The 21518-nt window shown below is 36.2% G+C and overlaps 2 protein-coding genes across 5 annotated transcripts; one reads left to right on the top strand and one right to left on the bottom strand.

The window, feature by feature from the left end:
* Positions 1-1650: 1650 nt before the first annotated feature.
* On the bottom strand, positions 1651-12150 carry LOC147865471 (DNA (cytosine-5)-methyltransferase DRM2-like). 4 transcript variants are annotated; one of them, XM_087318290.1, is made up of 10 exons: positions 12038-12150; positions 7836-7992; positions 7173-7278; positions 7018-7091; positions 4593-4698; positions 4458-4510; positions 4207-4309; positions 4025-4101; positions 3770-3853; positions 1651-2951 (listed from the first exon to the last, which is right to left on the bottom strand). In XM_087318290.1, the coding sequence occupies exons 2-10, from the start codon at positions 7971-7973 to the stop codon at positions 1716-1718; spliced, it is 1977 nt and encodes a 658-aa protein (XP_087174416.1). In that variant the 5' UTR covers positions 7974-7992; positions 12038-12150; the 3' UTR covers positions 1651-1715. The 4 variants fall into 4 exon arrangements, with proteins under 4 accessions (XP_087174416.1, XP_087174415.1, XP_087174418.1 ...); XM_087318289.1 differs by lacking the exon at positions 12038-12150 and having other exon boundaries at positions 7836-8049; XM_087318292.1 differs by lacking the exon at positions 12038-12150 and adding an exon at positions 5892-5983 and having other exon boundaries at positions 7018-7278; positions 7836-7879.
* Positions 12151-16110: 3960 nt separating this feature from the next.
* On the top strand, positions 16111-20558 carry BOB1 (HSP20-like chaperones superfamily protein). Its single transcript, XM_087318297.1, has 6 exons — positions 16111-16672; positions 17529-17701; positions 18653-18701; positions 19791-19957; positions 20057-20140; positions 20287-20558. Exons 1-6 carry the CDS (start codon positions 16153-16155, stop codon positions 20323-20325), a joined length of 1032 nt encoding a protein of 343 aa, XP_087174423.1. The 5' UTR covers positions 16111-16152; the 3' UTR covers positions 20326-20558.
* Positions 20559-21518: the final 960 nt, after the last annotated feature.

Raw genomic sequence — 21518 nt, 5'->3', positions numbered from 1 at the left:
AAGGTTATTCGATCAGGATATCCTGATTTTTCTCTTAGTTGGGGTGCAATATAAAAAGATAAAATAAGAACTTACGTCCGTTTGAATGTGAATTGGACTTGAGTATTTAAAAAAGAGTGTTTGTCAAGGGAGTCATGAAGAGAATATCATATATGCAAGGCTCACACTTGATGAAAATAACGTACAACCCACATGAGAGAATTGGAAGGAGCATGAATGCACACTAACATAATTTGATATTTATGTTCATTAGATATCGTTCATATATAGTTCATCTTTCAAACATGAGCCCTTCAAGTTCTATTTGAGATGCACCTCTTTAGTTTTGTAGTTTCACAAATCTCAACTAGTTTACACATCATATATGGCTGCAATGTACCTTGGTTTGAGATAGAGGTAAGAGATTATGTGCAAAGCACAGTAATGCATTGTCTCGATGTTGCAAATGATTGATGGATTGCCTTTTAGTAAACCTCTACCACAAGGAAGACCTAACATCAAGGAAAACATATTCAAAATCAATATATATAATGTCAACCCTATTAAAAAAATTTATACTAATTAGATTTGCAAATTGATGATTAATGAGCATTGCTTCTTCATTCAAAGAAAAGAAAACTATTTTTACATTTGAATTTTTGAGATAATACGTACTTTCCAAAATAGTCATAAATCAATGTGAAATATTTGTTTCTAGCTCAAGTGGAGTTTGATTCCACAATATATCACAATATATTTAACAATGTTTGGAAAACACGGATTCCATCTTCTGCATTTAATGCAATGTGAGGACTTCACAAGGCATCACCAATTAGTTTGAGTGTTTACATTGACCATTTTTTCTTATGTACATCTTGACAAACCTTTTCTTTGCTAACATCCCACCTCACAACATCCTATAATTGATCAAAGCAACAAGTACAATGTTCTATTATCAGTTTTCTTACCACACAATGTAAGGCCTTCTTAGGCCCAATCTAGATAACATGAATGCTTGAAAATAAGGTGGCACAAGCTTATCAACCTTGAACAGATGGGGCAACAATATTGTATATTGCTTTGGGGCTTACAAAAAGTTCCCACCCAAGAAGAATGATGCTTGAAAGTAAGGTGGCATTCGGTAATCAACCTTGAAAATATGGGGCGATAATACTAGTGGGAAAAAGAGGGGTCTTAAATACGATACCACCCATTAAGAATCATACGAGGATGGATACATTTTTCAACAATCATGTCCGTCTCCTAATTTTTTATTTTAATCGTTGACACAACAATGACCATATATTATTGCATCCTAACTATCAACACAAAAAAGGTTTTTCCTTCGTCAAGTCTACTATTATTATAATGAAGAGAAGTTTTAGTCGTGACCGTACATCATGTCAACATTAGTAGAAAGAATACTATATTTAATGAAGCTTCACGAATTCTATCACAACTAGCAAACCTATGCTCATAGTTGTTAAACTTTATGATTTGGGGGAAGTTATTACCAAGTAATCATTCAAAACATGGTGCTCAGAGTTGTTAGGGAGACATTACCAAGTAATCATTGAAAACCATGTTTTTGAATGCAAAATGACAATTCTATGCAATTCTGAACTCCAACATCATTTACAAGCATTATGTATTATACATATGCATCATGGGAATAACATGAAATGGTTATGACAAAAGTCCATTAGAACCAGAAAAGTTCAATTATTTTCAACCAATCAGTATTGTTTTTCTCTTTCACTAATAATTTGCTTTACAATATTGAGAACCCTTGGGAATTCAAAGAATAGACTGGACTCTTTCCCACTTAGACCAACCCTCGAAACCCGATTGTTTCCTGACAAATTGTTGCATGGGCTCCCTCCTATTATGAGGTCAATTTTCCCCACCTTATCTATCAATCCTGACAATGCTTCATAAGTAAGATCTTTAACGTCCTCTTTCAAGATTAGCTCTCCTTTTTGGTGTGACTTCTTCCACCAACTTGCTATAACTAATCGCAATTTTGCGTTACGTTCAACTGCCACAAGTACTTTTACAAACAAACCTAGCTTATGTAAGGCTACTTCTCCACCTCCAATACCCGAGAACAAGGAGTAAACAACAATACCATCTGGGTACAAATACCTTAGTGGAGACAAATGGTACGCCACAGTGTCCACTTGGAACGAATTTCCTAGGGCTTCATATCGATCAGACATTGCCGAGCATCCCCTAGTATGGTCTTTGTCAAACCCCAAGAACAATTCTATTTCATATGGTTCAAGTGGGGCAACTTGACCTGGCCCTACCCATACCAAATTCCACTTTTTCAAGCCTTGTAGGATTTCCCGTTTCTCGTGTATGGGGATCTCTTTGTCCCCGTTCTTGAAGAACCTCCTGATTAACCCACAAAAAGAGTTGCTGGCTCTTCCGGTGCTTATGCAATTCAGCTTTTCTCGAGTATCCCAATGAGGCCAGAATTGAGTTGTATATGGGAGAACCTCAAATATAGTCATGGGAGGTGTGGGTAACACAAGCTTTCTATCTTCAAGTGGCAAATTATGAACATACCCTCTTGGTCGTCTGCAAGCTGAAAAGAACATTGAATCTACAATCTCTGGATCCACACCATTAAAGTGTCTCTTTATGGTCTCCCATTCCATCTTAGGGGCACTTGCCACATTTTCAAAGTAAAAATATGGTGGCCCTTCCATTGACTCGGGCAATGGCTTTGGTCGGCCTAGAAACTGATGAGGAATCCCGAACCCCCTCATCTTCGGGTTTGGACTTGCCATCTTTCTTCTGCATATTCTTAATAATGGTACATTGCACTGCTTTATCCTCCTCTGGCCCCCAATATATGAGTACCATAGATCCACCTCTTTCTTTGGCCATTTCAGCTTGACAGATGGGTGATATGAGGAGCTAGCTTCTTCATCCATAGGCATCCCAGTTTTTTTACATTGTTTTACCTGAACAGTAAAGATCAAATTATGAAAGATAAAAAGATCAAGTTATGGTTATAAGGATTTTCTTGAAATGGAAACACCCTTCTTCCTCATATAAGTAGTCATATGATGACATATTCATTTTCTGATCAAATAACTTAGTAAGGATTTTCTTGAAGTAGAAACATCCTTCCTCCTCCTACAAGTGACTGCAGTGAAGATCAAATTATGAAAGTTAAAAAGATCAAGTTATGGTTATAAGGATTTTCTTGAAATGGAAACACCCTTCTTCCTCATATAAGTAGTCATATGATGACATATTCATTTTCTGATCAAATAACTTAGTAAGGATTTTCTTGAAGTAGAAACATCCTTCCTCCTCCTACAAGTGACTGCAGTGAAGATCAAATTATGAAAGATAAAAAGATCAAGTTATGGTTATAAGGATTTTCTTGAAATGGAAACACCCTTCTTCCTCATATAAGTAGTCATATGATGACATATTCATTTTCTGATCAAATAACTTAGTAAGGATTTTCTTGAAGTAGAAACATCCTTCCTCCTCATACAAGTGACTGCAGTGAAGATCAAATTATGAAAGATAAAAAGATCAAGTTATGGTTATAAGGATTTTTGTGAATGGAAAACACCACCCTTCCTCCTCATATAAGTAGTCATATGATGGCATATCCATTTTCTGATCAAATAACTTAATAAGGGTTTTCTTGAGGTGGAAACATCTTTCATCCCCAGACAAGTAGTCACACCATGGAATATTCATTTTCTGATCAAATGAAAAGTAATAATGACTATTATGTTTTTTGAGGTCCAGTACTTCTTACACATTTCCAGTCTTGTATGTGGCTTTCGTCCATTCGGGGATCATCATCAGAGTGCAGAACAGAGTTCTCATCGTCAGAATCCATCTTCCCAAAAAAACATAACAGCTCCCATCAAAACACAGAAAAACTATGTAAACAATCTACATATGACCAAATCAAAAGAGAAATGATCAATTGCAGTCCCACATGAACGAAAAATAATTCTATAAGGAATAGGAAGAGCTCTAAGAGCAAATGTTTTTTGAAACGTTTTACCTCATTTTCAGAAGAAGTTTCATTGTGATCGTTTCCATTTAGTAAACACTCCAAAATGTCAGCCACATCAATACTACCTGCACATATATACATTTGATTCGATGTTAACGGTAAAGCCCAAACTGGAAAAGTAAGGTGCATTCAGTAACAGTAATAAACTATAATTAAACACGAAAACCTACTGCATTTTGTTGATGCCCTTTGAACTGTCTCAATACAAAAACCCATTTGCTGCAGCTTTTGTGAGGCTGTTACCTCTTCATCTTGGTCTGCTGTAGTTTCACCCTTCAAAAGACACCAATCAGCAAAATCTAATGCTCAAATTTTTTAAACAGAATTCAACACTACTCTACTACTCTTAGATTGACAGCATCATTGCAGATTCTCAGACTTCATAGTACATAATGAGTTTTTTGGCCGAATAAATTTTCACCTCATGTTCTCCATTCATTAGATACTCCAAAATATCATTGACATCAATGCTATCTGCAAAGATATTGAATTAACTTAAGGAAACCTTCTACTTCTGAAAGAAATATATAATAATAATGTTCAATTTATAGCATACTGCATTTTTCTGATGCCTTGAGGACGGTTTCATTAGTGAAACCCATTTGCTGTATCTTTTGAGAGGGCGTTGTAGTCAATTCCTCATTTTGATCTGCAGGGGGGACCTTCATGAAGGAAGATAGAATATTCGTGATTTAAGTTTTAACCCCATGTCTAAAAATGTAGTACATAGTATATACAGTAGACTACGTCCATGGTCAGATAAGTTTTAACCCCATGTCTAAAAATGTAGTATATAGTATATACAGTAGACTACGTCCATGGTCAGATAAGTATATACATAGAAAGTCCTATGAAAGTATATCTTTCTTGCAAACCTATTTTGTCAGGGACAATCCATGAGATTGACATAAACACTCTGGCAGAGTACTCTTTGGGAGGAAATAGCATTACTATTTTGGCGTTAATTTCCTACACCTGGAAGAGGATATTATTATGTGGCGACATGGAAGGATGAATGTAATTAGTTCCAACGCAAGTGGTTCCTCCATTGTCGAATCTTAGTTTAGACCATTTTTTAAAGGTTTTGACCTTTGTTGTGATGCACCAAACACTTTGCAACTGGGTCACTTCATGCAAACTACTATCTAGAACAAGAAACTTTATTTAGGCGTTTGCTTGTATTGCATTCTCAAGCTTTCACTCACCTATCCAAACATGGATATTTTAATCAAGCCTAAATTACAAACTTCCAGTTCCAAAGATGAATGTTTCATGGCATTGTAGGAAGCTATACCATTCTCCATTACTATTAATTTTTCGGTAGAAAAAACACCTCACAATACATAGTGGAAGCCACTGATATCTAATGGGGCACACCCAAAAAACAGGTTGCCCCACAGGATACTATTACTGCTCAAGGAAGCTATAATATTCGACTTGCGAAAAACCACGAGGGACATGGTCTTTGATCAATGGAGGTTTGAATGTAATTAAGCATTGAACTGGAATCTGCAAAATGACAAGGATGACAGAACCCATTTGACCAATGGAGGTTCAGGTTTGATTAGGCATTAAACATTAGGCTGGAAGTTATGATGCATGGGTGACTACTGTTTTGCACATGGTTATGTAGACTGACCAAGTAAAAACCTGAAGAGAGGTTGTGGCATACAGGGTAGAATTTAACCACCACATTGAAATGTGTTTCATTTCTTGCCAATTTAAAATGTGGGCGAAAGAAACTACTTGCATGTTTACAAACTGTCAAGGAGCAACAATTTCAAGAAATTTAATATTTCATGCTACCAAAAAGACCATTGAGGTGCTCCCTCATTATGCTCGTTAAAAAGACTACCTGAAGAAAGACTGATGTAATAAACATGTACAATTTAATATTTCATGCTTCCGCAAAGAAAATTGAGGTGCTCTATCATTATGCCCCAGTACCTGACGGAAGATTGATGTAGTAAACATGCTTTGGCTTATTATTATATGTATTCTATATGTATGCCCAAAGAAGGCAAATGTAGAAGATTTATCACAAAGGCTCTATCCAAAATCAGCTTTCAATTTTTTCTCTAGGGGCAAGGGTAGTAGATCTACTCCCAAATACTCTACCCAAAATTATACTCACAAAGACTCTTATCCAAATAATCAAGTTTCAATTCTCTCAAAGCTTCACGCCACCACTTCAGAGCAACATCGTTGGCCTTGTCCACACTGTTTATTGTTCATTTTTGGTATATATTTTACTAACAAGGGTTCTATCCAAAATCGACTTTCAATTCTTTTTCAAGGGGCAAGGATAGTAGATATACTCACAGAGACTATCCAAACAAAGGCTCTTAAGGCTTCACCATGACCACCATTTTGGAGCGCAACATCTCTGTTCTCGTCCACACTGTTCATTGTTAGGAATTATGTTAGACTTGCATTTTTAGCACTCGTGTGACCTGCGAACTTATCCTAACAGATATAAATAGATGTTTTATATCATCCAGCTCTTTACCGTCGTGCTGTGAAAGTCTAGCAACAAAATAGAGGACAATTAATACCCCCCAGGGCATGGAAATTAAGTGTCCAGAAACTAGGGTTTTGCCCATTTGTATACATGAGCTCATCATTTGAACGGGTAAAGCAATAAGGATACAAGCCATGTATTTAGAAAGCAGATGTATAAATTTCAGTTTTACATAACAAATACGTCTTGTGAAACGAGGGAAGATCATCCAATAGCTTCAGTGTAGAATGCAAATAAGCAACAATAACCACAATCTGTAAGAACGGAAAATTCTTGAACGATGGGTCATTTCATTCTATTTTAAGAAGTTAAACTGAAAAACCTGTCCTTCAACATATTATAATAGCTCCAAAACAGCTACTTATTGCTCACCTTCTATAGTAAGTAAAAATGTTGTACAACAGTTAATTGTTGTCTAAGGAGTGAAAGAAGATATTCTAATTTAGCCATGTGATTGTACCTCTAACTCATGTAGCACCTGTTGTTTTTGTTCATCTATCAAATACTCCAAAATGTCGTCAAAATCAATACTATCTGCAAATACTATGATCTCAAAGAAGAGAATATTTTACTTGAAATGAGGCATGAAACTTCGTTGGAAATCCAAACACGTACTACATTTTGCAGATGCATTTTGCACACGTTCAATACTAAAACCCATATGCTGCAGCTTTTCCAATGATATTTCAGCTTTTTCTCCATCATCATCTGCATTGCCAAACTTAATACAGAAACTTGTCAGACTATATATGACATGCAAACTGCAAGATTAAGAATATAATAAGATGTCATGAGATACATAAACCGCACATCACTTTTTTACAACTAGACTTGAAGAGATGATTGTAAGTTGATGTAAACGAACTAACATAGGTTCCCGCTAGAATTGATAGATATCAATCTCTAATATGAGAAACAAGTTCGATAAGTAATTGGAAAGATGATCCAATTCAAGAAATTAGTGCCACAACTAACATGAGAAATCGGGCTCTAAGCAATCTGAGAAAGATGGGTAAGGTTAAAGCCTCAAATCTGGGGACTTTAACATACAGACACAGGTTGCGATAGAAGAATTTAGAAGAAAGACGGAAGGTACCACTAAAATCATAAAGACGCACACACATATACATAAACACGCACCCAAACATGTTAATTTATCTATCAACTTTTCAATCAAAGACTTGCCAAAGAAGATGGCACCTCCAAGTACGACTCCGTAAACAAAAATTAGAAGAAAATACGAGCATATATATAATGATTTTTCGAACTGAGACTTACCAAAGAAGATGACACCCCCGAATATGCATACCAATTCACGAACTTCAATTTCTTCTTGGGAGGACTTTTACAAGAAGAAGACCCTTCTTCCTCCTCTTGATCTGAATCGGCGCAGTCATAGTTAACCAATCTCAACATGTTCTTTCTTTGCTCTGGCCTGAGGTCCATGAATTAGGTTTTCTGAAACCAGAGGAGAAAAGGATGTTGGAGGAGCAACGGGAAGCGAACGAGCTGCTGTTTTTCCTGCAGAAGAATGGTGAAAAAGAAGACACAAAAAATATATATATATATATTTTGGCACGTAAAAAACCCTCATTTTTTATTAAGTTATATACCTATTCATAAATAGTGAGAAATTACCTGTTTCGCCTCTTTCTCACTACATATCTATCAATCTCTCACTAAAGGCCAAACAAGGGATCAACAAAGTTGATGGAACCGAACCGTGAAATCGCGGCTTAACAGTTTAAACGGTTCGGTTCAGGTTTTTTTTAATGGTTTGGTTCAGTTTCAACTATTAAAGCCCACGGTTTGAACGGTTTAACGGTTTTTTATTTTTTTAGAAATTTTTAAAAATTGCTTTTAAATAATCTTTTCATTTTCATGCCTTATTCTCACATTTTCGGAAAATTTTTAAAATTTTAAATTTGACCTAAGTTGAAAACCGAAACCAAACCACGAAATCGTGGTTTTACCGGTTTAATGGCTTACCGGTTTGAAATCTTTTTAATAGTTCGGTTTAACGGTTTTGTGGTTTAGTTCGGTCCAGTTTAGGTTTCAACATCTCTAAACGGTTCGGTTTCGTGGGAAGATTGCACAAGACCTACACATCCCTACTTGATGAGGATGTTACACAATATACAAAAATAGTGTGTAAACCTTAACACCTAAGTAATTCCCACCAAGTGACAACAATGTTCTAGCGCATCATGCGGCATTTTCTTGAGAGAACTTTCTCAAGACTGATGTAGCCAGCAACTATGCATTCTCGAATGAAGTGATATCTCACTCCAGTGAGCTTGGTCTTTGCATGGTATACTAGGTTTTTAGCCAATGCAATAACACTATGACTATCACAAAACAATATGGGTGCAAGTTTAGGTATGCCCATGTCACAAGCTAATCAGGACAACCATACGGCTTCCTTGCATGCTTCGCTAGTTGCAACATACTCTGCTTCTGTAATGGACAAAGCAGTTCATTCTTGGAGACGAGATCTCCAAGATATGGCACCTCCCATAAATTGAAAAATGTGCCCTGAAGTGGATTTTCTATTGTCATAACAACCAGCATAATTAGAATCTGTATATCCAATAATGGATACATTTCCGCCACCTAAACATAGACACCTATTCTTAGTGCCACACAGATATCTTAATATCAATTTAACTGCCTCCCAATGTTTCTTACTAGAGTTTGACAAAAATCTACTCACAACTCCCACTGCAAAAGCAATGTCTGGCCTAGTCGCTATCATAGCGTACATAAGACTACTAACAACTGACTGCTAAGGAATTTTACTCATGAACTCCTTTTCATGATTAGATTTGGGGCATTCATCTTTACTCAATTTAACATGCATAGATAATGGAGTGCTCAAAGGCTTTGCATTCTCCATATTAAACCTCTTGAGTATTTTGCATACATACTTAGATTGAGACAAATAAATATATCCATTACTCTTATCCCGAGTAATACACATTCCAATGATGTGTTTAGCATTTCCCAAATCTTTCATATCAAAGGTTTGACTCCGATTTTTCTTTAGTTTGGACAGCTCGTCCTTGTTTTTACCGGCGATGAGTATGTCATCTACATAGAGTATCAAAATCACATATGAGTCATCTATACATTTCTTCGTATGTAAGCATGGATCTTCATTACTCCTAGCATAATTTGGGACCTCATAAAAGGATCGAATTTTTTATACCATTTTTGCGGTGATTGCTTAAGACCATATCAACTTTTCTTAAGTTTACATACCAAAGGCATTTTCCCATAATCTTCAAAAACCTTTGGTTGCTCCATATAGATCTCTTCATCGAGATCTCCAATTTTTACATCCATTTGAAATAAATCAATATCATTCTTGGCAACCAAAGCAAGCATCATTCGTAATGTAGTCAACTTGACTACCGGAGAGAAGATTTCATCAAAATCGATTCCTTGTTCTTGTTTAAAACCTTTTGCCATAATGCGAGCTATATACTTTGAATGAATACTATCATATGTGTATTTGTATTTATACACCCATTTACACGGTAGTGCTTTCCTACCTTTTGGCAAAGGCACTAAATCCCAAGTTCCATTCTTATGGATACTATCCAACTCATTTTGCATCACTTGTTTCCATTTAGCATGATCATGAACAAATATGGCTTCATTGTAACATGTAGGCTCACCAGCATCTGTTAGCATTACATAATCAACAAACTTACTAGGAGCTTTGAAGACATGACATATTCTTGCTGAAAATCATCATTTTGCACATCATTGTGTTGAGCATCATCATTTGGGCATCATCAGATTGACCAATAACAGTTTTTCGTGATTGACCACATGTAGAAGCATCTACACCAATAAGTTTTTTATGTTTTACATCAACAGAAGACATAATATTTTTAAACACAACCTTTCTCACTTCTACCTCCTTTACGGAATGTTTATGCATTTTGTTCTCATAAAAAACATCACTACTTCTGACCACAGTACATGTGTCAGGGTCCCATAAGCGATATCCAAACTGCCCATCAATTACGTATGCTTCGCATCCAAAAACTCTAAGATGAGCATAATGAGGTGTCTTGCCTGTCAACAACTCTTGTGCCACTTTTAGACCTATGGATGCGTTCGGTGATAGATTAATCACATGGACTGTTGTTAAAACAGCTTCTGCCCAAAAACCTTGTGAGAGGTTTGCATGATGTAACATAGAGACAACTTTGTCCAGGATGATTATATTCACCCTCTCAGCCACACCATTTTGGATAGGGGTGTAAGGAGTTGTAAACTCTCTCTGAATGCCTCTAGACATACATAAGTCACCAAATGCATGAGAGGTATACTCACCTCCATTGTCCAAACATAAAGCCTTAAGCTTTATGTCTTTTTCCAACTCAATCGAACTAAGCCATTTTCTGAAAGTAGGGTATACATCATCCTTTCCCTTAATCGGATAAACCCAAACTTTCCTAGTGGCATCATAAATAAAAGTAACAAAATACAATGCACCACCCAAAGATCTTGTGGGCATAGTTCCACAAACATCAGTGTGAACATGATCCAATGGTCTAGTGGATGAGTTAACATTGGTCTTATGTGCACTTCTAGTTTGCTTACCATGTTGAAAATGTTCACATAATGCAAAATCAAAGAATGACAACTTAGGTAAGTAGCCATAACGAGATAAAACTTCCATATCATTTCATGACATGTGGCCTAAATGGTCATGCCAAATGTTTGTCATTGGTTGGTATGTGACAACCAACAAATGTTCTTTTTGATGAACAAATAGAGGGTAGAGGGAACCAACTTTGTTCCCTTTGCAATAATCATATTTCCTTTCGTTATACAAAAGGATTGGGAAGCAAATATCACCTTATATCCATTGTCATCAAGCCGACCAACAGACATTAGACTACGATTTAGACGCAACTTCCAATGTCACAATCTCACATCAAGCGAACAAGCATTGAAAACAAATGCAAGTATTTAACATGTAAATCCTCTCTTTAGTATACTAGAAACAGTGAGTCCTCTTTGTTTTTAGGTTTGGAGAAACAAAGATAACTTTCAAAGGTCTATTTCCCCCAAAAAATTGGCTCGAAAAAAGTTACTACAGAAGCAAGTATTGGATATTATCTCTGTTCAACAAGTTCCTAACAAAACAGCATGCGCATAGGGGGAAAGACAGAGAAAACACCAGTGATTTCCACCACAAATGACCAGGCTCTGATACCACTATTGGAGGAGCAACGGGAAGTGAACGAGTTGTTGTTTTTCTTGTAGAAGAATGGTGAACAACACACACATAGAGAAGAGCACAAAAAAAGAAGACACAATTTTATTTTATTTTTTGGCACACAAAAAACCCTCATTTTCTATTAAGTTATATACTTATTCATAAACAGTGAGAAATTACATTTTTGGCCTTTCTCACTATCTATCGAAGGATACAGGATGAAGAAATTAAATCTAAATACCTTCCATAGACGGAAAGCTTGTTTTCTCAATTAGAGCGAATTGATGAAAATTCCATGGAAATGGGTGGCATACATGGCCAATCTCCATGAGTCCTATTTTAAATCAAAGTTTCCCAAAACCAGAAAAAATGTTTCTCGTGAACCAAAGCACGAATCGACGTCTCTACCGACCGTTCACACTTATCGAATCAATGTCTCTACCGACCATCTCATTTTTTTCTTCTTTCACAATACCACCTATCGATCCCTCAACCTATGGGTTAGTCAACTATACATAGATTGGGGGATTATCCTACTATAAGTTAACTAAACCATATCCAATTATCATTTAAGCCATTTAACTCTTCGTTTAAAGTTGGTTAAAATGCAAACTATTAATCCAATAATGGTTCAAAATAAACCGAATCAAACCCTTGAATCCCCAAACAAAACCAAATTGCTTACAAAATTCCAAAACTAAATCGAAGCATTTCAAACATTAAGCCATTAAGTCGTGATCATATTGTGCATATTGCAAAGGGGGTATGATGGGGTGGATAATCATGATATTAATATGCAAATTGGTCAAGAGATCAATGAAATGAGCGAGATGTTAGATACATTAGTTAATGAGAATGTACTTATATCACACATGTTTTGGTGTAAAAGGAATATGCTTTGATTCACACTTTATGAAAAGAGTGATTATACAATGAAGCTCATGTGTCAAAACTTAAAATACTATTGGGCTAATTACATTTAGAAATAATTTTTGGATAAAGTGACACTAGCGTGAATTCGTTGTTTGAAGTGTCGAGAAAGAAAAATTGCCAAGGACAATGCTATGTCGAAATCTCTTGGAGATGTAAAGAAAGCATTACCATCAGTGGGGAATAAATCATGACATGATAGATGCTTGTTCAAATGATCGCATCTTGTTTCGTAAAGAGTGGATGTTTATTATTTGTATAATTGTTTTTTGAATGAGTAGAAGTGCCGAAAATTTTGACCACTTACCTTTTTTTACATATAAAGAAATAAAGACGAGGGAGTCATTATTCTGAAACTCCCTTCACTCAAACATCTCTCCTATCATCCCACGATTGACATCTTTGACATCTCCCTCATCAATAAGCGGTTCTCTTAGTGTTCTCTTCTCCACTATATGCACGCTCAATGCTTTGTCTATGCTCCATTTGTACATGTTATGTTATGATATGTTTTGACAAATACATTCATACTAGATTCTTTATCTATGTTATGTTCATGCATGCATACTAGTTTCCTAGTCTATGCTCTAATCGTACATGTTTTGATGCATATGTTCATACACGTTATTACGAATCAAAATACTAATTTTAACCAATGAATATTTTGATTAAGAAGAGAATGGTTTAAGGGTGCTTAACCACATTGAACACCCTTGAGCGATACCACTAGTGTACCATAAAGTACCATTAGTGTACCATACCACTAAATATTACATTTTGTTATACCGTGGTTGTTGTGATGAAATCACATTAAATAAGAGAGCTTTGCCTCACCAATAAACTCTTTGCAACATCTCAATATGCCATAGTGAAGGGAGTATATGATCCCCTTTATATATCCCAAAACCTTTGGCTCCCACCCCACCATCTATAAGAATGGTTTACGAGTGCTTAACCACTTTGATCATCTCCAAGTGAAGGACGACAGATGAACATAAAATACTACCATTTGCGTCTTGTACCATTGAATATATTTGAAACAATTAGCCTATGCACCAATAGAGTATCATCGATGTCTCAACTTTCAAGATGTCGCAATGAAAGGGGTAGCCAATCCCCATTACATAGCTCAACACCTTAGGCTCCCAAAACACTATGTGTCATAGGTCCTTGTGGGTTTGTCCAATTCTTAGGATAACCGATTTTCCCACTTTCCTACCTTTAACCCATTAAAATTAGTAACATAATTGCTCCGTAAGGTTATATGTTTATAACAATCATTGGCATATAAGAAAAATAAGAATAGCCTCTTGCACGAGTTTTGACCATCTAATCCTTCTTCTTTTGCAACCTTGTTTATAGTTCCTTTTAGTTTAATATCAATATCTAGACCAAAGAGCGTGGGAGACAATGGCCACCCTTGTTTGAATTACATGTCGCTCAAGAATTGCTTTGAGAAATCATTATTCATTTTTAATTGGCATTTAGCTTTGCTTATGGACTAGTGCTATAGATGAGATATACTATGATGACATTATGATCTTTATCATTATCTTATGAAGCTAACTTCTTAGTGAGGTGTTAATTGGTTTCTTGACGTCCACAAAACACCAACATATCATTTTCCATTGAAATCAAGTTTCTTTCGTAATTACTCATAGTATAACCAAATGATCGACAACGAAATATTTTGGTCGTAAGCTTGGTTCATTGAGTGCTCATTTATAATCGCGTTGAACCCATTAGGTAACCTTTTATTCCCTATATAGCTTGCCATAATTGAGCTAATCATGCTAGTTGGAGGCCAAATTTGTATCTTCTCATTTATGGATTAGCCAATCTCTAGAAGTTATTGAGTTACATGAATGGCTTATCAAGGTTTATGTTATGCATTGGATGCCAAAGTTGTATCTCCTCATTTATGGATTAGCCAACCTTCAGAAGTTATTGAGCAACATGAATGGCTTTTCAAGGTTTATGTACGCATGAGAGACTTTCCTTGTTTATTAGTGTAGATGATTTTTCTCCATCATGAGGCAACAAAGTTGTCGTAGTCAATGATTTTCTGCCACATTAGTAGTGATTTTATGCTCAACATGAACGAATGTATGCATGTGTGTTTTGCCACATCGACATGAGATGTGGTTCTAGAAAGGGCATGTATGGATGGTGAGACATTAGGTGATGTGTCTTTATACTTTTCCATCGGTCAGGAGAATGTGCACTACAATTAGCAAAACAAGAGTTCAGAGTACTTCTATTTTTTCCTACAAGCATTGTGCTCTTTTATTTTGTCATGCAAAGCATGACCTATCCTAAGCATGCATGGACTTCAAATTTGTCGAGGGGAGAAAGCAGCTTGCGGTAAGTTAGGTCGGGGAACTGAGAAGGCTTTTCATCACCTTCGAGAGGATACACTTGTTCAATGATTTCAAAGGAAGATCCGATAGTAGAGGGCAACAGGTATGAGATGGTATCGATAAGCCTATACCAATTGAGCATGTTATATGTGTTTTTTTTTGTTGTTTATGTGGTAACAAAAGGGAAGGAGGCAGGTGCCAGGGGGACTGGTTGCCCAGCTGTACGAGGCCATGTGGCCAATAATGTCCAAGTAATGTTCTCAATATACAGTGGTGGGACCATGAAATTGCTGGCCAAGTCGAGACTCGAACACATGACTAACAATCGGCAACGGTTCGGTTTGAACCGAACCGAACCGCGAAACCGCAGCTTAACGGTTCGGTTCGGTTTCCATAGTAAAAAACCGTGGTTTAAACGGTTTTTTATTTTTTATTTAAAAAAAAAGCCAAAAAAAGAAGAAGTTAAATTTTAAAAAAAATAATTATTTTTAAATAATCTTTTCATTTTCATGCCTTATTCTCACGGGGAATTTTTTATATTTTTTAAAATGTAAAAAATTTAAAAATTGACCTAAGCTAAAAACCGAAAGTGAACCACGAAACTGTGGTTTTACCGGTTTAATGGCTTAACGGTTTGAAATTTTTATAATGGTTTGGTTTAACGGTTTCGTGGTTCAATTTAGGTTTCAACATCTCTAAATGGTTCGGTTTGGACCCTCTCAAACCGCCAATTGTTACACATGACCTAAAACAAACAAAGAACAAAGTTCACCCCTCCCCCCCCCCCACTTTCTATTGTATTATTAACAAGCAAGCCTTCTCTTCTTCTTGTGTTCTTATTTTTACTCTAATTAATTTTGTGCTTTCTGCATTTGTGTTATTTTATGTGTTCACAGAGAAGAGAAGAGAAGAGAAGAGAAGAGAAGGGGAAGGGTCAAGAAAATAAATAACGTTCTAGAAACTTCTTCTCTGCAACTCCACTTCTTTCTTGACCATTTTTTCCTTAGCCCTCTCCCCTCTCTCTCTCTCCCTGCCTTCCTCCTGTAGCTCGCTCGCCGAAGCCGCCATGGCTGTGATCTCTGAATACGAAGAAGAAGAAGAAGAAGAATTGAAACAGCAGCGACCAGAAAAGCCTTCCTCTTCTTCCCATGAGGAGGAGGATTCTTCTTCTTCAGGACCTTTCGATGAGGCTCTTGATCGTCTCCTTCAGCAACACAACAACCAGCATTTCCCCTTCTTGGAAACTGTCGCGGAGTTTCTGACACGGCGCTCTGCTGCGGATGATGATTCCTTTGCACAGCGTGCCTCCGAGATCTTCTCTTCTGCTTCTGCTTCTGCAAAAGAGAAGAAGAAGAAGAAGAAGACGGAAGCTTCTCCTTCTGCGACCTTGAAAACATCGGAGAAATATGTGAACATTTCTTCTACATCTGGCAAGGCCCCGGTTTCCGAAAATGATGATTCAAAGAAGAAAACGGCTCAAGAACCAACAGTTTCATCCCAAGAAAAGGAAAAATCAAATAGCGACGTTCTTTCAAAAGACGAAATGAAAGATGGAGAGAATGACAATGCTGATTCCAAAGGACTGAGTAAGTTACATTCAAAACAATCCATTACTTTCATCAAAGCATGTGTCAATGATAAATCTATCAATTATTTATATCATACTTTGATTGGTTTGATTCATTGCTCGGTTTCATTATCTTGAATAAGCTGGTCTGTTTTTGTTTTGCTGCTGCTGCGCGATCCATGTTCACAAGGATCTTATACTGTATGTGCAAGGATATCAGATCCTTACGAAATTTTTCTATATGTTAGATCAATTTTTAATGATCTACATATTAGTTTAACAGGCGGAATTGTGCAGTTTATGGTAGGATATTGTAGTTTGATGAAACGTTCATCTTCAATTGCCTCTTTTTATGATGCTTTGTGAATAGTATAGATGTGTGCATTCATTCTTTGGAAATGAGGCCAAGGATATAAATCCTTGATATAGCACAAATTCAGTAATCGTTGCCTTTGCAAATTTTCGTTTGATGCTTCAAGTAGCTAACGTCATTGCTCTAACATCATAGTGGGATAAATGTCCATAAAGAATGTAAATTTTTTTACTGTGCAGTCTATGTGATCCTGAACCCTGACCTTTTACCTGCATCCCCTTTCTTATTTGCTTCTTGTTCTCAAAAGCTTATAATGACAAGACTTAGTGTTATATGTAGCAGTAATATATTGTGTATGCATTGTGCAACAGTTTCCTCATCCCTATCCAATTGTATGGGTGGAACATTTACATTCAATTGTCGTCACTATATGATTGTGGCAGTTCAAATTAATAGGCTTACTAACTTCAATTTTGATGCTGATATCCATATTTTATTTGATGTTGATACATGAAATCATCCTACTCATGACTAAAACCTCTCGATATGGGAATATTTCCAGAGCCAAATGCTGGAAATGGTGCAGATCTTGAGAAATACTCTTGGACACAAACACTAGCAGAAGTAACAGTCCAAATTTCTCTGCCTCCTGGAACAAAATCCCGTGGAATTGGTTGTGAAATAAAAAAGAATTCATTAGCAGCTGGTCTAAAGGGACAGCCACCAGTGCTTAAGGTATGTTTCTTAATAGTACATAATGTTTACTTCATTCTGTCTTAGGGTGCAGACAAACAACTGATGGTGATTATTAAAGTTTGTTTATGATGACAATTCTATTGATATGTAACATATGACTGGTGCTCTATCTTGAAATATCTCCATGCATCATGAATTTTGATGTGATTTCTTGCTTTACAAGACATACATTCAAACATGTGCATTGAATTCACCAATGCTTATATTTTGGTCAATGAATGCCTAATAGACTCAACCAATAGTATTGCTTGAAATAGGTATTAATAAAATTCATATTGTTCTATCAGTAAATTTTATGTTAATGTTAGCCGAAAATGACTGATAACAAGCCTCCTGACGAAACCTTGGCACCTGGCTGTACTATTTTGGTATTCTGGCAGTATTATTGATAATATACATGATGAAATGATCTATTTGCTTGAGAACGTATCAGTCTCTCAGCATTACTGATGATGGGATCTGATAGGAGGATTATCACTTGATTTCTACATCTCATTCTATCTACTTAACAGAAGATATTATTTGTTTAGGAGAAATTAAATAAAAAGGTAGTGTACACCTGTTTTCCCTTTTAGTTGCATGTATGGTATTTTATTTGTGTATAGAACACATGATTTGTGTGATTCATATGCCAATTGAACAAAAGATCTTGGACTAGTTGTTAATATGTGAAGCATGTCTTTTACTGTGGCGATTGTACTGAACCTGCTAGAGTATCCGTCGTTCATGTTTGTCTACTCCAGGAGAACTTAATCCTAATCGAACAAGCCTCAATTAAGAAAAGTTGTTCATTTAGAAACGTTTTGCTTCATACATCACAAATGCTGTTCTTGCAGCAGTTTTGAAATGCTTCCTTAATGATTGTTGAAAACTTTGTTTATACATCTCAAATAAATATGAATGCTCTTCTCCTAATGTCCATTTTTGCAGGGTGAATTATATGCACCGGTTAGAACCGATGATTGTTTCTGGAGCTTGGGTATGTGAAGCAAACAATTTGGCCTTGTTAAATAAGTTTATTTGGAAATGTAGTGCCTTACTCCTGGTATCCCATGTGTTTGTGGAATCCTTCTGATATCTGCTTCTATGAAATGGATTAATTGTGGTTATTCAAGACTTGCTTGCATCCATGATTCCATGATTTTTTGAGTTATTAATATGATTGAAATGTGATCTATGGTTGGTGCGCCGAGGTAGCATGTCGTGCCACAAAGGAACTGTAAATATTATTGATATTGGCATTCAGAGTAGAGCCATTCTAGATAGGCATATTCTAGTCAAGAGCCTTGCATGCTTCTAGAGATGTGGATAAGGGCCTTCTGTTTCTGGCTGATTGCAAATGACCCACGATGAAAGATTGTTCCTTACTGTAGGGAGGTTTGAGCAGTATGATCATATAAATAGGACCTCTGTATCCCATTATGGATTTTTTTGTCTGAACGGCACTTTTTGATCAGTTGCACGGACTTGTCTGATTTTTTTCTGGCTCAGTTGCACGGAGTTGGGGGTAGTCTGTATTGGTGATATGGATGTGGCTGAGTATTTCTATACCATGATCAATAAATTTGAATCAGGTCTTCTGGTGAATAAAAATACTGCCTCTAGCTATGGAAGTATGTATAATATATATACATGTTTGTGTAGGTTGAGAGAGAGAGAGAGAGAGAGAGAGAGAGAGAGAGATTAACGTCTTCTAAGGCCAAAATTGGCCCATGAGACAATTGGTTTACAACAAAAATTGAGTATTTACTCATTCATCGAAAGAAAAAATAAAAACAAAACAAAATAGAGCTTAAGCTAAATGGTTAGCTATGGAAGTATGTATAATATATATACATGTTTGTGTAGGTTGAGAGAGAGAGAGAGAGAGAGAGAGAGAGAGAGAGAGATTAACGTCTTCTAAGGCCAAAATTGGCCCATGAGACAATTGGTTTACAACAAAAATTGAGTATTTACTCATTCATCGAAAGAAAAAATAAAAACAAAACAAAATAGAGCTTAAGCTAAATGGTTCTAATAAAATAGAGAGAGAGAGAGAGAGAGAGAGAGAGAGAGAGTCCAAATGCAGAGGATGGCAAGACTTTGTCAATCTTGCTCACAAAAGCAAACCAAATGGAGTGGTGGACATGTGTTGTGAAAGGAGAACCAGTAATTGATACCCAGAAAGTAGAGCCAGAGAACAGTAAACTCGCCGACCTTGATGCTGAGACACGCCAAACAGTTGAGAAAATGATGGTAATTGATATGTTCAATCCTTGTTTTTACTGTATAAACATGATCTAGTATGCTTGGATATCCTGGCGTCATTACCTGATAATGTTATCAATCTTTCAGTTTGATCAGCGGCAGAAGGCTATGGGGCTTCCTACCAGTGAGGAGCAGAAGAAGCAAGATATACTCAAGCAATTCATGTCTCAGGTATGATGTCGGTCTACTTTCTGTACCCTGTTTTTTAGCTTATTAGATAAATCATTTGCATAGCTATTGTAGTATCTGTTTCTTTTGTACATCTTTTATTGGGCTTATTACTGAGCTAATAATTGGTTCTTATTCTCTTGGTGCAGCACCCAGAAATGGATTTTTCGAAGGCGAAAATGTGTTAAAGTGCAAGTGCGTGCATTTTGTAATTCAGATGAATGTTTAAACACAGAATGAGAACCAAAGTTTAATGGGATCCTTCCGGTGGGCTTAGAAAAGTCTACCTAGTGTTTAGGTTATGTAGTGCTGGAACAAAGAATTTAATATTTTTGTGTCAAATATTGGAGATTTTCTCTAGTCTGCGTAGAAGTATGTGAGAACTGTCATGGAATATATATAATCTCGATCATTTCTAACCTTCCTTAAAATCTGCTGCTTCTTTAAAGCATGCCAACACTGATCACAGATGCATGCAATGTTGTAGGCTTTCGTCTTATTTGTAGTGTTCGAAAGCGAAATGGATTCATGATGAATTTTTCAGCAGCTAATTGGATTACATAAGATGAGAACATGTGTGTACATCAAGTCCTCTAAAAAAAATTAGTAGATGGTTCAGGTTTATGTTGCAGTTTGTTGCATTAGAAATGTAGGCATTAATCTCAAAATACCGTAACAAGTAGGTGTTGTTGCAGGTCTTCAGTTTTATGTTTTGAAACTTTGTCTTCATGGAAAATCATTGATCTTTAGTTTATCTTTATTGTTTCTGCTTATGCCTACTTACATAGAATGAACTAACCTAAATCTATTTAGATATTATTCATTGCTTTAGGCATGAACCTAAATAAGCTAGCATATCTGAAATTTGAATATCCTAATAGTATTTGTTTTTTAGTAGTCTTACCTATCAAAGACAAGACAACATTCAAGCACTTGTAGGAATAATAGTGTAAAAGCTAATAAAGAAATCTGCATTTGTAGAGAAAAGGTGATACCATCCTAGGAATGTATGGTTTATCATCCCTCAAACTCTTAAACCATGACAATGATGTTATTCGGACCCCCAAATATGGTTTTGCAAGATAACACTTCTTCCTTGTTGAGAAATGAAGTGTAGCCAGATGTGGCTCATATCTCATATTTGTCATTCTTAAGCTTCTAGTTTGCACAAGAAAATGTAGACGTAGGTGAGTTGTTCCCTTTGAGAGAACATGATTCTTTGTGATCATGAACTGAGATATAGGTTAATTGTTTTCAGATCATTATGGCAAGAATGTGCTCTCATTGTAAGCATTCAACAATGTGGGTTTCATAGAAAAGAAAGATTCACTTAAATATTGTAAGAAAGATTTAAGTTAAATAATGTTATGATTTTGTTTCA

The sequence above is a fragment of the Azolla caroliniana genome, unplaced genomic scaffold, assembly GCF_043228905.1.
Source record: "Azolla caroliniana isolate FFs.n. ecotype wild unplaced genomic scaffold, voAzoCaro1.0.p SCAF_4, whole genome shotgun sequence".
Lineage (NCBI taxonomy): Eukaryota > Viridiplantae > Streptophyta > Polypodiopsida > Salviniales > Salviniaceae > Azolla > Azolla caroliniana.
Note: the sequence above shows the minus strand (reverse complement) of the source record. Positions and strands in the feature narration are given on the sequence as shown.